Below are 17,244 nucleotides of genomic sequence, written 5' to 3' on the forward strand. Positions count from 1 at the left end.
ATTTTTAGTATGTGTATACATGTGTGTATGCAATTGATCAATGCTTATTTCGTGAAACATGAGTCAAAACTTTCATGGATGGCATTAAAATTACGAGATTGATAACTTAACATTGATCTCACTTTGCAATAAGACAAGAAAATGTATACTGGAGATTTCTAATTTTTCACAAATCAGTCAAACGCTAAAAATGAAGAAAATGAACGTTCTTGAAACTTTTTTTGTAGACTGCGAATTTAAAATAGATTTTGGATAATTCAAAATGCATTTTATTATCATTTCAGAAACTGACATTTGTTCTAAAAAATGTCAAATTAAAATCAACAACTTGGAAAATGTGGCATTGGATCAAAACAAGCATAGCAGTTCTCACGTCTCACGCTTCTTTAAACTGGCATCGTTTGCACTTAGTTTCAACGGTTTAAGCAAAAATTTTATGGGAATCCGCAGGAGATGTAGTGCTGATATTGAAAACAGAACCATGGATAAAATTTGTAAACCCGATTGTGAAAATGGTGAGTGTATAAATAGTAAAGTGGTCCATTAAAGGATCATAAAAAAAACTATTTTATATAAAAAATGAACAAAAAACTGCATCTTATTTTATTCTTAATCAAATGATAAACGGTCATCATTAAACCTGTTAAAAATTTATTTCTCTTGATTACAAATTTAAATGAAAAATTAGATTTGCACAATTTATTTTGAAAGACAACTAGGATGGCAAAAATATGTTCAAAAATAATTTTTGTTGGAGTACTATGAACTCAAAGGTCTATTTTTATAGATACAAAAAGTCAGACCAATACGGTTGATTTCCATTACGGAACTCTTCATAATTAGAGGTGCATTAAGCCGTCTGACTGGGACAGGGACAGTAGGATGTTGCAGATAATACAAAACATGCAAATGTCAATCCAATCGTTGAAGTTAAATGTATTTGTCATTCTGGCTAAAGAAAAAAAATTAAATTAATAGACATATGTACACGTAAGATAGCGAAAACCCTAATTTCGTCATTCATAAATAAAAATACATTTCCGAGGAATGTGCATTGAGTTTAGGTGATTACAGATAAACATACGATAAACAATAAATAAAAAAACTGATTTCCTTGTCGTTTCTCCTCTTGATGCATATAAAGTCCACAAAAATGAAATGATTCATTAAATTTTTCTGAGGATTTGTTCATCGAGATCCCAGATAATGTTTACATGTTTATGTTACATTTGTCAAAGAAACCCCGCGAGATTTGACCATTTTGCGACTTTGTTTTAAACAAAAGAGCACACTAAGAACTTTAAATTTTCTATAGTGAAAATTAGGGATGTCAAAATTGCAAATTGTTGATATTCGAATATTCGATAAGAGTATTCGAATACATTCAAATATTCGATCAAATAAATACTTCTTGCATTATTAAATATATATCTTTACCCTCCTGTCAAGCAGTGTAGGTTTTATGCCATTATTGTAGAATAAAATCTCGTGTAGAGTTCGGAAAATGCTCTACAATTATATATATATGTAAGAGGGCGAAGTAGATTTTGCATCAGGTTCAAGATTCAGATTGAAATTTGTTATAAAGTTTACAAATAATGAAAAGGAGAATTATTTTTATGTTTATATCCTTTTTGAATAACTGAAATAACGTTAGTATTTGGTTGTAAGTAATTTTCATAATTTATTTTTGGCACTTGTGAATCTGTTGATTGATTGGTCAATTTACCGAATGTACAGTAGGCCATCTTTTGGCGGTATTTTCACAGTAGATGTTGACCAGTGAAGAGGTGTGTCAGCCGCGTGTTACTAAACGCCTTTTGTCTGATATATGTGAGTAATGATATTTTTGTCTTACATTCATATTAGACTAGGTACTTATGCCACAAGTGAATGATTATTCTATATTTTGTGAAATATGCAACTGTGTAATTTCCCGATTGAAAGTTTATTACTACTAGTCAGAAATGATGTCTTGATGCTACCATCTAGTCATTTGTTTAAAGGTGTGTTTATAGGTTAAAAATAATAGATGCCCTGATGCTATATATGATTTTAAAATATTGTTCAATGCAAAACATTTTTATTATAATAGTGGTTCCTTGTCAAGTACATGTATGTATATTTTGTATGAATTGAGTAGTAAGACCTGATTGTATTAATAGTGAACAGTCCTAGTCCTCTTGTGCGATGACGTCACAGTGACCGGAAGCCATATTCTTTACTTAGGTTTGTGAACTGTGTACATTTTTATTACTTATTATTTATACTGCATATTTATTTCTTGTTTAGATGATATGCTGTATGATAGGTGTAATAGAAGTCTGACTGTCATAAATACAATTTTATGTCTCATAAAATGATTTATATACAATTTTTTTTACATTGTTTTTGACAAATTTAGACTAAAATTGCAGTTGTTATTGATTTTTAATGTAAAAAGAGTGGGGTCGACTGGATCGGGATCGAACTCATGTTTAAATTTGATTTTACGCAAACATGAGGTTGGAATCAATTTAGAGAGATATTCAAATTTCTCTGATTTAAAGCTATATTTTCTACTCCTGTGACACCACATCAGATGCGTTATATCAGTTTGAACAGTTTGATGGATTGTGCAATTGTCTTAATCGATTTCGGATTAGTCAGCATGGAGGTAAAAACCTGATATCCCAAACCGCGCACTGTAGTGCAGATAGGTCAATCCTTCTTTGAAGAGTTGCTTTGTGTTTTTTAACTGAATGAACCAGATTTCGATAATTCACGGCTACGGAAACATACATTTAAATTGTTAATATGAGCCAGGGGCGGTCTCAAGACCCGCGAGCTAGCCAGCTCAAGAGAATATTACTCGACTTTCAAGTTGGTCAGCAGACATCCATCCAAGTAGGCGACAGTGATTGACAATAATAAACTTTTACACCATCAATATCACCAGTTCACCAGCAATAATTAAATTTGGCACCACTGCAGTTTCTGGAACCCAGACATGAAATACTTGACAAGTGGTGGGGTTCACCTGAAGGCAGCAGCTGCGACCACCGGTTCATGAAGAAGTACCTTCAGAACATAAAAAGTGCTGCCCTCCATGCCTCCCATCTGATTGGATGGGAGAATAATGATAAGTAGTACATTGCACATATGATGATAGATTGTTATGCATCAGTGTTTTCCATTTATTTCAAAGTAAAGGATTAGAGATCACAAAATCTCTGTGATCTTACAACAAATTGTTATTCTAAAGCGATAATTTTGTCATTTAAAGCGGTCAATTTACCTGATTGCCGGCTCTTAGGGAAAACACTGAATGCATGTGATAAAGATTCGTGCTAATGCCGCAATATGTCATGTCACATGTTACACAAAAATATGACATTATATTAGTGCTTATTTAATTTCAACGTAAACCTCGACATGTCTCTGCACATTATGTTACATGAATTAATAATTTGCTGTCAATGTCAGCACTTGTCAAAATTTTAGGAATCGCCAATGGATTCCATCATATTATGTGAAGGCTCCAATTTGTTTTTCTTAATCTTCCCAATATCCAATGAAGGTTGGGACGATTTGTTTATTTATTAAAAAATGGTTGCCTATCAATGTTTTTTGTATGTGAAGGTTCCAGCTGTTTTTGTCAGTGTCAGTACTGGTCAGTATGGGAATCGTCAATTGATTCCAGTTGATGTTGGGAATCGTGAATTGATTCCAGTATGATTATGGGAATCGTCAATTGATTCCATCATATTATGTGTAGGCTACCGTTTGTTTTTCTTAATCGCCTAATATCTTATGAAGGTTGGGACGATCTGTTTCTTTATTTCAAAAAAGGAATTTGTTTTTCTTAATCTTCCCAATATCTAATGAAGGTTGGGAGGATCTGTTTATTTATTTATAAGTGGTTTGCCTATCAATGTCTTTTTGCATGTGACTATGTGAAGGCTCCAGTTTGTTTTTCTTAATCTTCCATGTATCTAATGAAGGTTGGAAGATCTTTTTATTTATTTATAAAAAAAATGAGTTGCCTATCACTTTTATGTCACGGTTGTTGAATTTTATGATGACCATGATGAACTGACCTATTTTAAGCTGAGCCGACACTTGTATATGATAATAGATTGGCAACATGCATTGTGAAGAGTTCAATAACAAATGATAAAGATGAAAAATGTAAGCATGTTTGCTCCTATCTACCATGTGTTTATAGCTTGGTGGCAAAGAAATTATTAATTCTATTATATTATCACCTATGGCAATTACAACTGCTTAGACTTATTGTAGAATAAAATGCCACCAAAAAAGAGGAAAATGTGATGGGTCCGAAGCCTCCCAAAAAGGTGAAGTTACGCAGTCAACCGGCTCAATTGCTCTCTGTGGATTCAGTTTGGGCAATTTGGTGGATTCCAATTGATCATCGACTCAAGTGGCTGCTCCAAAAAATCAGCTGGCAGCAGCAAATCCTAGACAACAGCAAAAGCCTTGACTCCCAGCAATGCTTCTACAAACAAGATCGCTTCAAAGGCTGCACCACTGCACTGCAGACTTCTATTACATCTTCTACTGATTTGAATAGTTCTTATTTGGTAAACACCCTTATAACAGTTGCATTGCATTTCCTTATAACAGTTGCATTGTTTTTCAGGTTTTCGGTGGCAGATACATGTAACAGTAACAACTAGATTCTGTCCCATAATCAGTAGACAAATAAAAAATAAATAAATAAATAAATAAAATCTTTAATGATCATTTCATTGACCTCAAAAGTTTACTTCTAAATTTAAATAGAAAAATATTTCAATTCAGATAAAAAATAATGTTTATCATTAAATCCTCAGTCAACTAGTTTTAATTGTAATGGGAACCATTTCAGATGTTCACTAAATGCTCCCCCAAGTTCCTTATGTCCTTCCTGGTGTCTTATTCCCGGCAAGCTTCATAAAATAAGGCAATCTAGTATTTTAGTCATTTTAGGGTTTACACACACTCAAATACATGCACATACATAATGACCATATCAAAATGTTTACACTTTTAATGCATCCATTTTAAAAGCAATTCATCATAAATAATTGAAAATTGGCTATATTAAATATAATTGTCATTTTACTCATTTCGTGTTCTTGCAAGTGCATGTATGTGCAGATTTACCATGTCATTTGGTGAACACTATTAAAAGTGCTATTATATTCTGATTTTTAAATCATTTCATTCTCAAAACATACAAATACATATAAATATATAGAGATAATTTGGCGATATAATGTATTATCAGTAAATGAAGAAATTTTGTGAAAAATAAGTTGTGCAATGTGACATTAATGAAAATGTATTATAGATTATATCTGAGAGGCACTTATGGCTAAGCTAGACATAGGAGATGATTTTAGAAATATCCCAAAGCACCTTCAGACTATCATTTAACAATCAATATTATTTGATAAATGTTAACCATTGGGTGCTAGTTCATCTTGTCAGTTTTGTTTAAGTTTTAAACAGGGCCTTATAATGGTTTATGTTGGAATAAAAATCAGGCCAATATCTCAAAATGTCTCTCTGATGTTAGAAACTTCAAACATTTGCGTTTGAGAGTATATTTTCCTCTAAAGAAACAAAAACTGTCTTCTCAATAATTTGTTTGACTATATATGGAATTGAGGTAGATTCTATTCCTATAGGAAGTAGATTATCTAAGACATGAGAACAAAATCATTAATATTAGACAAATGTTGAGAGGGATAGTCCAGGATAAATGTTCAAAATTTGCCCGTCAAGTGGTCACACCTGGCCGTGCATTGTTTTAGACTCTTTATAGATTTGAATCCTTAGTTCAATTGCAAACCAAACCATTACACAGAAAATCAACTGCTAAGGAACATGTTGAATTAAGGCAATGTAGCATTTTGATATGGATCATTTTTGTGGCAGGTCAATATTTCATCAGTATTAGTGGTGTTCTTTACAGAAGCTACATTTATAAGTAGATAGATGCATCTGGTGCTTTGGGTTAAGAAACTGTATAAAGTTTAAAATGGTCTGCTAAATCTTAGTTAGATATTCATATAGATTGTCAAATTTATCTTAAAGTTCTTCCAATCATTTTGCTAGTAGACATTTGGGTCCCATATTTCAGCTATCAAAATTTGCCTTTTAGCTGATAATACAGCAGTTATACCTTCAAAACGCATAGTTTACTGTTTTATCTTCCATCTACAGAAAGAATTATTTGCAATTTTTAATTTTATGAACCAAATACTCCTCTATGGAAGGAAAATTGTCAAATGAGCCCAGAGCTTCCAATCACAAAACCCATCTTAATGAATTAGTATCTGACTTATTTCACACTTTTCAAGAAGCATATACAAGAACCAACTTTCAGCAGTCTTCCTTCTTGCCTTGAACATTTTTATGCACTTAGGCAAACTCGTTCCTATAAACAACACATACAACTCAAAAGTAATTCAAAGACAAGCCATAATATTTCTTGATGATAATTCACTTTAGATAACAATGAGATATTCCAAACTATGAATGATAGGCATCCAGTGATACTCACTTTAACAGCCAATGACTTAAAATGTCAATTTTGTCCAGTTCATGCCTTAAAAGTATACATTACTTAACATAAACACACATCTAATCCTTTATTCACCTTCAAATCTGATGAACCAGTTAAGTACAGTTTCGTGGGATTCCAATCAAAACATGTAATATAAGTTTTTAACTGATTGCTTTACTTTGGTCATAGTTTTTGTGTTTGTACTGCAAGTTTTGTACTGCTAGTGGCAGCTTAGAATGGTTTATCTGAAATTGTAATCCAACAACTCGGTCATTGGCACTCAAAAGACGTTACATTAAAATAAATGCAGTCACGTTTTAAATTCCACAATTGATGTTAAGAATTCTAAACTAAATGTTTCCCTTATACATGTACTGCCATTGACTATGATAAGAGAGAAGTGAGCATATGGTTGTTTCTCTCCAGAATTTAATTAGGATCTGATAAACTTTTTACATCCAATTTCAGTGATTTAACATATAAATCAGTTCCAAACTAAATGTTCCCCTTAAACATGTACTGCCATCGACTATTGAAAGAGAGAAGTCAGCATATGGCTGTTTTTCTTCAGAATTGAAATAGGATCTGATAAACTTTTTACAACCATTTCAGTGATTAAACGTATAAATCAATTCCAAACTAAATGTTTCCCCTTATACATGTACTGCCATCGACTATCTAAAAGAGAGAAGTCAGCATATGGTTGTTTTTGTTTTTTTTTCCAGAATTTAATTAGAATCTGATAAACTTTTTACATCCATTTCAGTAATTAAACATATAAATCAAGTCTATTAGGCCAGCTAATGGTTGCTGTGATAAACTGTAAAATTTTAAAGCATCCTATCAAAAAAAAAAAAAAAAACAAATTTAAACCTTCCGAGGTCAGCATTTAGCTGCTTAAATAAAATAGTACTTTGGTCAGTGATCTTGCAAAGTGTTCGCTTTGAAAATTAAGTGCTAGTTAGATGCACATTTTACTCTTCATATTGGCCTTAAATTTGCGAGCTAATATACTTGAGGACAGCACCGAGCTGCTCATAAAATTTATGTATGTTAGTTGGAATTCAGCTTTAAATTTGGTCTTGAGAATTGTGTATCAGGTCAGCATATGTCTGTTTACAAAATTGTATCATGTCATGAGCTTAGAAGTTCAAAAATTTGTGTATCAGGTCAGCGAACAGCTGCTTATAAAAACTGTATGTTAGTTGGAACTCAGCGGGATTTTGTTCTGAATTTTGTGCATAAGTTCAGCATATGGATGTTCATAAAATATTAATTGTAAAAATGAGCTCATGTTGTTTATGAGGTAGCATATGGTCTCTGTTTTAGTCTCGTTAAACTTATGTCATTCACATGTTTAGTAACCTTTGTCCTTTGTATTTTGTTACTTATTCAGATATAACTTTGTGCTTATGTGGGTTATTAATGTTTATGCTTATTTAGTCCATACGGTTACATGATATTCAGTTCACAATGTTATTATCTGTTAAAGAACACATGTTTGCTACATTTAATATTGAGCAGTATATAATTTATGAAATGCCTTTCCTTGGGTGGCGCTGCATGCTTCATGCAAGCATTTTGCATGCTGTGTGGCCTCTTTGTTTACGCCACCTTCTTGTTACACAAACTTGGTAATCATTATATAACAATAGCTGGGATAAGCACTTAGTCGCAATATATCATGTCTAAGTTGAAACTAATCATTATTTGGCCTTATCCCAGCTATAATTTACATGATTGTATGTAATATTGTATATTTATGTGTTTTTGTTCACTTTCGTCATTTATTTGGTCAATAAATGTCATTTTCACTCAACTCAAGTTCTCGTGTCTTCACTAGTTTTCAAGTAACAAGAACAAGCTACGGAAAGGCTTTTTGATATTGTGAAAGTTACTTTTATTAGTGGAAAAGTTGTGGATATAAATACAATTTTATGTCTCATAAAATGATTTATATACAATTTTTTTACATTGTTTTTGACAAATTTAGATTAAAATTGCAGTTGTTATTGATTTTTAATGTAAAAAGAGTGGGGTCGACTGGATCGGGATCGAACTCATGTTTGGATCGGGTTCGGTTTGATCGGGATCGAGTGCTCAATTAATTTGATTTTACGCAAACATGAGGTTGGAATCAATTTACCGCCACCTCCCCATCCTCCTCCCATGTAATACCAATATTTGAATTTTTGTTGTATGGAATTTTTTGCTCATTGTATAAAATCAACATTTACCATGCCGTGTGGCCTCTTTGTTTACGCCACCTTCTTGTTACACAAACTTGGTAATCATTATATAACAATAGCTGGGATAAGCACTAAGTCGCAATATATCATATCTAAGTTGAAACTAATCATTATTTGGCCTTATCCCAGCTATAATTTACATGATTGTGTGTAATATTGTATATTTATGTGTTTTTGTTCACTTTCGTCATTTATTTGGTCAATAAATGACATTTTCACTCAACTCAAGTTCTCGTGTCTTCACTAGTTTTCATGTAACAAGAACAAGCTACGGAAAGGCTGTTCATATTGTGAAAGTTACTTTTATTAGTGGAAAAGTTGTGGATATAAATATTTCTAAATGAAATGAACATTACTTTTTCCTAATACTGAAATGTCAAGAGGTATTATTGTACTTGTTTACATTTTTTTTATGACTTTCACTTTCAATTGTGTATTGTTTATTTTAGGACCACTGTCATCATATTAACAATTGATATTCAATTATTTGAACATCAAGTCAAGAATAAAAGAACTCTACAAGAACATTATTCTCTTGTGTTACAAATGGCGTCGTGGACAGGATTCTTGTGATTGACGACAGTGTGCAGTTGTGTTTCCATCACCATGGAACAGCTCATCCAAGGACTAATGGACAAAATTAAGATTTTGGAGACTAGAGAAGACCAAGATCGACAGGAGAATGCGGCGATGCACAAAGAAATTAAACATCTACAAGGAAAAGTTTCGTCAATGCAAGCTACCGAGTCGAAAGAAAAACCGACACCTATGGTGTACGTCAAGTCGGAAAGAAAATTTCCCAAGTTTGGTGGGTACCCAGAAAAAGATACAGATCCAGATGTGATAGACTGGATTTCAGAGATGAGAGAACACATCAGAGGAACAGCATCAAAGGATGGACACGCTGACTTCATAATGGATCATCTTACTGGAAACGCTAAAGCTGAGGTTCGCCTACATCAGATCGAACAAAGGAAAACTGGCGAAGAGATACTGAATATCTTGGAGCACGTGTTTGTGATTAAAGACACTGTAACTCAATTATTGCAGAAATTTTATCAAAGAGACCAAATTGAAAGCGAGACTCTAGAGAACTACTCTCGAATATTAATGCAGATGCAGGAACGCATTAACAAGAAAGTGGACAAGAAGATGCAAATAACTGATATAAACCTAACAGAAAGATTCATCGATGGTATTAGAGACAGAGTTGTTAGACAAGAACTGAGGAAAATTGTTGTTGAACAATCGACAATTCCGTTTCAAGAATTCCGTCTCAGGATGTTAAAGTGGGTCGATGATAATCCACCATGTGAGAATAAACAATTGAATGCCGCATCAGCGATTGTGAGTATTTCTGACCCATTAACAGACTTGTTAACAAAACAACAAGCCATGTTAGAGAAACAACAGCATCAGATTGATACGCTTACTCAAACATTACAAAAGTTTCAACAGTCTGATTCACCTCGGAGGGGTAATAGACCCGGACCGTTCAGAGGACGTGGCCGAGGAATCGGAAAACAAGATCAATTTGTTTGTTATGCGTGCAACGGACATGGACATTTTTCTTCAGAATGTGCAAATCGTAAAAAGGAGCTCTCGCAGAACAAAGTAAACAGACAACTGCAACAACAGCCAAGAACAAAATTTCAGAAAACAGACCCAAAAGTAAAACCCTCACAGTGGAGAGTCGCCTGTTAGAGGGGAGTGGGAAAGACTCTTGTGATATGAACGAGAAAATCAAAAATGCTACAAGAAACAGTCCAGTCGCTACTATTGAACTAAACGGACAACCTGTGAAATGTCTTCTGGATACCGGAGCAGAAGTTTCGACTATATCTGAAATGTTTTATAAGAAGTTCTTACATCACAAAGATATTACCGACACAAGAAAATTTCTACGATTGTCTGCAGCCAACAAAATCCAAATTCCATATCTTGGATACATTGAAGTGGAATTGAAGATTCGAGATCAACTATTCAGTGACGTTGGAATGTTAATAGAAACCGTGACAACAGATCCAAATGCTGTTCAAGTTATTCTTGGATGTAATGTACTGAAACATATTAGAACAGCCTGTCATTGTGATAATGTTATTATGAAAGACCCTATATGGAACAATGTTATGTCTGTTCTAGCGTTAGCTGAAAATGAAGTGGATGTGAAGATTGGACTTGTTAAAGTGGCAGGAAAAGAAGCAGTAAGAATTCCAGCGAACTCTATGAAAACCATAGTGGGATCCACTCGACAAAACAAGAAAAGAAACCCATATGTAGCAGCCGTTCAACCTATTTCCAATGAGAATGGGTCTCTACCTCGAAATATTTTGGTGGTGGATACTGTTAGTGTTGTGGAAAGTGGGAAAATTCCTGTAAGGATGTTGAACATTGGTGAAGAAGATGTTTGGATTCAACCAAAGATTCGTATCGGTACACTACATCAGATCGAGATTTTAAAGAGTTCTGACCAAGAATATGCAGTCGATATTGAACCAACAGAATTGAACATTCGTAGTGTTTCGGTGTCAACCAACACTGTAAATTCTGATAATTCTGATCTAATGTCTAAACTGGATCTTGGAAACGTTTCGTTATCAACTGAACAGAAACTACTTGAACTATTTTCTAAACATGAATATGTGTTTGCAAGGAGTGATGAAGATTTGGGATACACAACAACTGTGACTCACCCTATAACGCTGACAGATAACCAACCTGTGAAAATTCCTCATAGGAGAATTCCACCCAATCAAATTTCCGAAGTGAAACAACATACAGAGAAACTGTTAAATCAGGGAATTATTCGCAAAAGTACCAGTCCGTACTCTTCGCCTGTTGTGATTGTCAGGAAGAAGGACAACAGCATAAGACTCTGTGTAGATTATAGAGCAATCAACTCAAAAACTGTCAAAGACGCATATCCATTACCGCGTATTGAGGACACTTTGGATATTCTGAACGGAGCCAAATATTTCAGATAGACTTGATACAAGGATACCATAAAGTGGCTGTAAAAGAAGATGACATTCCCAAGACTGCGTTCCGTGTTGGTTCTGGTGGACTCTATGAATATGTTCGAATGCCTTTTGGCTTATGCAATAGCCCCGCAACCTTCCAAAGACTTATGGAGGCGTGCCTTGGAGATGAAAATTTCAACATACTAGTTCTCTACTTGGACGACATCTTAGTATTTTCAAGAACAGTAGAAGAACATATCAACAGATTAGATCAAGTGTTTACTAAACTGAAATCCAATGGATTAAAAATTAAACCAGCGAAATGTCATTTCTTCCAGAAAGAAACAAAATTTCTCGGACATGTCGTTTCCGAAAAAGGGATATCTACAGACCCGGAGAAAACAGCTGTTATTGAGTCATAGCCTATTCCAACTACTGAAAAACAACTCCGCTCATTCCTCGGACTAGCTAGTTACTATAGGAAATTTGTCCAAGGATTCGCTAGCATAGCAGCTCCACTTCATGCATTGCTCTCAAGACCAAGGAATGCCAAACCGAAAGCAGAGCAGTTTCAAAAGTTATGGACTGACGAGTGTACCAAGTCGTTTAACAGCTTAAAGGATAAACTTGTTTCACCCCCGATTCTCGGATTTCCCGATTTTTCACAGAATTTCATTTTGGAAATAGACGCAAGTTTTGAAGGACTCGGAGCAGTGTTATCTCAAGAGAGACCTAATGGAAAGATTGTGATAGCTTACGCATCAAGATCACTGCGGAAATCAGAGAAGAATATGGAAAGATACAGTTCTATGAAGCTTGAACTTCTGGCACTCAAGTGGTCAGTTAGTGAAAAATTTCGCGATTACCTCCTTGGGTCGAAGTTTATCATTTACACTGACAATAATCCGCTTAGTTACATCAACAAACCCAAGCAACGAGTAGACGCAACTACGATGAGATGGATAGGAGAGCTAGCTCAGTTTGACTTTACAGTGAAATACCGTTCTGGTAAGGTGAATCGCAACGCGGATGCGTTAAGCCGTAGACCTACTTCACTGGAGGAAGAAGAAGTGAAAGTTTCCTTAGATAGGATCACTCAGAGTACATCATTAGAGATGTTAGATAGCCGTCTACAGACTCAGTTGAATTCAGAGGAGATGGCAGACTCTCAGATGCGGACAGTGAGTGCCATGACAACGCTTCCTGAGTATATTCCTGCAGACATAGCAGCACTTCAAGATCATGACCCGAAGTTGAGTAGAATTCGCTACTGGATGGAGGAAAATCGTAAAGTTTCGGTTAATGACGTGAAAAAGGAGCACAAAGATGTGAGAAAACTTCTTAATCAGAGAGAAAAACTTTTCATTGAAAATAGTGTCTTATACAGGAAGATCACAGATGAGACTGGTGAACAAAGGCAGCTATTACTTCCTGAAGTTCTAAAGAAGACCGTTCTGGAAAATATTCACAACCATGCAGGTCATCAAGGTGTCGAGCGAACTTATTCTTTGCTGAAGAAAAGATGTTTTTGGCCAAGGATGCTACAAGATGTCCAAAAATGGTGTAAGTCTTGTGAAAGGTGTTTAATAGGGAAAGCTCTAATTTCAGCGATTCGACCTACAACGAGTAATTTAATAGCTTACAAACCTCAAGAAATTGTCGCCATTGACTTTACTCTGCTAGAAAAATCATCTGATGGTCGTGAGAATGTGTTAATTATGACAGACATTTTCTCTAAATTTACCCACGCCGTACCGTGTAAAGACCAGAAAGCAACTACTGTCGCAAATATTCTTGTTAAAAACTGGTTTGTGAATTATGGAATCCCTAAGCGTATCCATAGTGACCAGGGACGGAATTTTGAGAGTTTTATTGTTCAAGAACTGTGTAGTTACTACAACATTGAAAAATCCCGGACAACGCCTTGTCATCCGGAAGGGAATGGACAATGTGAAAGATTCAATAGGACCATGCATGACAGACTGAGAACATTGCCTCCAGAAAAGAAAAGGAAATGGCCTGAATATCTTCCATACTTGGTGTATATCTACAATGCCACTGTTCATTCATCGACCGGTTACTCTCCGCATTTCTTGTTTTTCGGACGAGAACCAATTCTTCCCATCGATTTGATGCTTGGATTACACAAATCTTCAGATGATGACATTAAAAACTCACCTATGGATGATTTGATTCAAGAACATAAGAAGAAGATGTTGGAAGCATCAAAGTTGGCATTGTCAAATACAGAAAAATCTGCAGAACAGCGGAATCAACAGAAGAACAAGAGAGCCAGTGTTTCAGTCATTCCAGTTGGAACAAGAGTTCTTACGAGGAACCGTATTCTTGGAAGAAACAAAATTCATGATACGTGGTGTGCTACTCCATTCAAAGTTGTGAAATACCCGGTGATAATGTGTATTCTATTCAGCTGGCAGATGGATCTGGCCCGATCAAGAATGTGACAAGGAAAGAGATCTTAGACACAGCTGAACGAGTGAATTCGAGTGATGGATGTTCCAGTTCTGAAGAATCTGACCTCGAATACATACCAGAACAGACCATACAAGTTCAAGAGGAAGAACATTCCGCAACTGCTGAGAACTTAGAAGAAGCTGCGATAGAAAAACCATGTGTTCCTTCAACAAGCAGGGATGATTCAGAATAAGAGTCGGTAGAAGTGACACAGCCTCGACGAAGTAAGAGAACGAGGGCAGGAAAACATTCCAACCCGTTCAACTTACCTAGGAGTACCGTACCATGCAATCAAATTTCCGCTGAACTGACAAATTTTAAAGAACTAAGTGATGCGATTATGAATCTTGGTGCTACATTAAGTGCTACTTTAAGTGAATCGTGGGCAAGACAAAATCAGATGTGATTATGTAGTGATTATGTTATTTCACTTGACTGTGTTTAATTGTGTATATATCTGAATGTTGTGATAGAAATTTTTATTTTTTTTACCTTTTCATTGCTTTGGAAAGCAATGACAAAGGGGAGAAATGTGTAAGAGGGCGAAGTAGATTTTGCATCGGGTTCAAGATTCAGATTGAAATTTTTTATAAAGTTTGCAAATAATGAAAAGGAGAATTATTTTTATGTTTATATCCTTTTTGAATAACTGAAATAACGTTAGTATTTGGCTGTAAGTAATTTTTATAATTTATTTTTGGCACTTGTGAATCTGTTGATTGATTGGTCAATTTACCGAATGTACAGTAGGCCATCTTTTGGCGGTATTTTCACAGTAGATGTTGACCAGTGAAGAGGTGTGTCAGCCGCGTGTTACTAAACGCCTTTTGTCTGATATATGTGAGTAATGATATTTTTGTCTTACATTCATATTAGACTAGGTACTTATGCCACAAGTGAATGATTATTCTATATTTTGTGAAATATGCAACTGTGTAATTTCCCGATTGAAAGTTGTTTACTACTAGTCAGAAATGATGTCGTGATGCTACCATCTAGTCATTTGTTTATAGGTGTGTTTATAGGTTAAAAATGATAGATGCCCTGATGCTATATATGATTTTAAAAGATTGTTCAATGCAAAACATTTTTATTATAATAGTGGTTCCTTGTCAAGTACATGTATGTATATTTTGTATGAATTGAGTAGTAAGACCTGATTGTATTTATAGTGAACAGTCCTAGTCCTCTTGTGCGATGACGTCACAGTGACCGGAAGCCATATTCCTTACTTAGGTTTGTGAACTGTGTACATTTTTATTACTTATTATTTATACTGCATATTTATTTCTTGTTTAGATGATATGCTGTATGATAGGTGTAATAGAAGTCTGACTGTCATAAATATTTCTAAATGAAATGAACATTACGTTTTTCTAATACTGAAATGTCAAGAGGAATTATTGTACTTGTTTACATTTATTTTTATGACTTTCACTTTCAACTGCGTATTGTTTTTTTTAGGACCACTGTCATCATATTAATCATTGATATTCAATTATTTGTACATCAAGTCAAGAATAAAAGAACTCTACAAGAACATTATTCTCTTGTGTTACATATATATTTTCAAAAATTATTGAATAGTATACATCCAAAATGTAATGGGTTTGCTTTTAGAAAATTAAAAAGAGAATTAATAAGATTTAGTATGTTCCAGCTTATTGATCGTCTTACTAAAGTCTACACTGATAACTCCTACAAATTTATACCAAACAGGACAATAATCTAACGGTAAAATATTAAAAGCAATTACGTTTTATTAATTATAATTTCCTGATAATGATTTTTAAGGATATTTACATAAACAAGAAGTCCATGTGTACTGTAAAACTGGGTCCTTACAACAATAAGAGCTGATTGTTAGTACTGGAAACTATTATACTACTAATTAAGTGAGCAAATAAATAAATTACTCTAATATATACACTCTTTACATCTTTAAGGTAATCCAAGAGGAGTGTTTTTTTTTAATTTTGTAAAAACTTGATTCAATTTCTTATAAAACTTGCCAGGTTTTTCCCTCTTTTCAATGCTTGTATTACTGAAAACGAATATTCGAATCACAAATTTATATTCGAATATCAACTCATCGAATGAATATTCGAATATTCGTTGACATCCCTAGCACTGAAAATAGGACATATTTCCGTCATTTCAATAAAGTGACTTTTATACAGTCTATCCCAGTAGATGAGAAAACAATAAATTAAACGAAAAGACAAGAAGGGCTTAGTCTCATTTTTTGACTTTAATTTGTTTTGTCTATAGGAGCATTATTACAAACTTATTGTCGTCTCTCTTACAAAATGAGTTAAGGTTGCAGGAAGGTATCAAATTATGTTTATTTCTAATTTCTCTCATTTAAATACATGTATAATTTAACATCATTTTTTTATAGCATATCTTGTTTCGGAATTTCACAGATCACAAAAATGTCTATATATAAGATTAATAACTTCGTCTCCCGTATCAGATGTTCCTTGTGTATAAAATCTCAATAAGAAAAAAAACATGCTCTATGTTTCCAGAAAGGAAATTTTTCTGACATTAGATAAAATTCAATCGAAATTGAGGAAATTCGGTTAATGTCTAAGTAAAGTAGATGTATTCTCTTTTGGCCTCTCTATACTCTCTAGAAGAAAATTATTGCTGTTTTTTTAACAAGCTACATTTTAAGTTCTTAAATACAAACTAAAACAATTTAAACTGTGTCATAATTTTATATCAAAGATTGAGCAAATGAATTCAGACCTTCAGAATCCAAACCTTTTTACATCAATTTCTTTTGAAGCACAATCAAAAAACAGTTGTCACCTTGATTTATCAAGTACACGTGTTCATTCAAAAGATAAAAATTAGATACCACATTATTATGTCAATAATAGATTTCGCTCCACATAAACATGTTCAGTTTTTTAATTAGGCTCTACTTTTCAAACTGTGATATTAAAATGTTTGTGTGATGCAATGCAAATGGTATTTTAACGACGATGAAGTACAT

At 34.0% G+C, this 17,244-nt stretch overlaps 1 protein-coding gene and 1 long non-coding RNA gene across 2 annotated transcripts; both read left to right on the forward strand.

Moving 5' to 3' along the window:
• Positions 1-287: 287 nt before the first annotated feature.
• LOC134271163 (uncharacterized) lies at positions 288-2,229 on the forward strand. The gene is made up of 3 exons (XR_009992968.1): positions 288-515; positions 1,770-1,833; positions 2,166-2,229. It is a non-coding gene; the product is annotated as an uncharacterized LOC134271163 (long non-coding RNA).
• A 271-nt stretch (positions 2,230-2,500) lies between these two features.
• On the forward strand, positions 2,501-10,871 carry LOC134271164 (uncharacterized). The gene is made up of 2 exons (XM_062753411.1): positions 2,501-4,583; positions 9,255-10,871. The coding sequence occupies exon 2, from the start codon at positions 9,412-9,414 to the stop codon at positions 10,507-10,509; it is 1,098 nt and encodes a 365-aa protein (XP_062609395.1). The 5' UTR covers positions 2,501-4,583; positions 9,255-9,411; the 3' UTR covers positions 10,510-10,871.
• Positions 10,872-17,244: the final 6,373 nt, after the last annotated feature.

This window comes from Saccostrea cucullata, unplaced genomic scaffold (assembly GCF_032062105.1).
Source record: "Saccostrea cucullata isolate Sc308-1 unplaced genomic scaffold, CSIRO_AGI_Scuc_v1 ctg9014, whole genome shotgun sequence".
NCBI classification, from domain to species: Eukaryota; Metazoa; Mollusca; class Bivalvia; order Ostreida; family Ostreidae; genus Saccostrea; species Saccostrea cuccullata.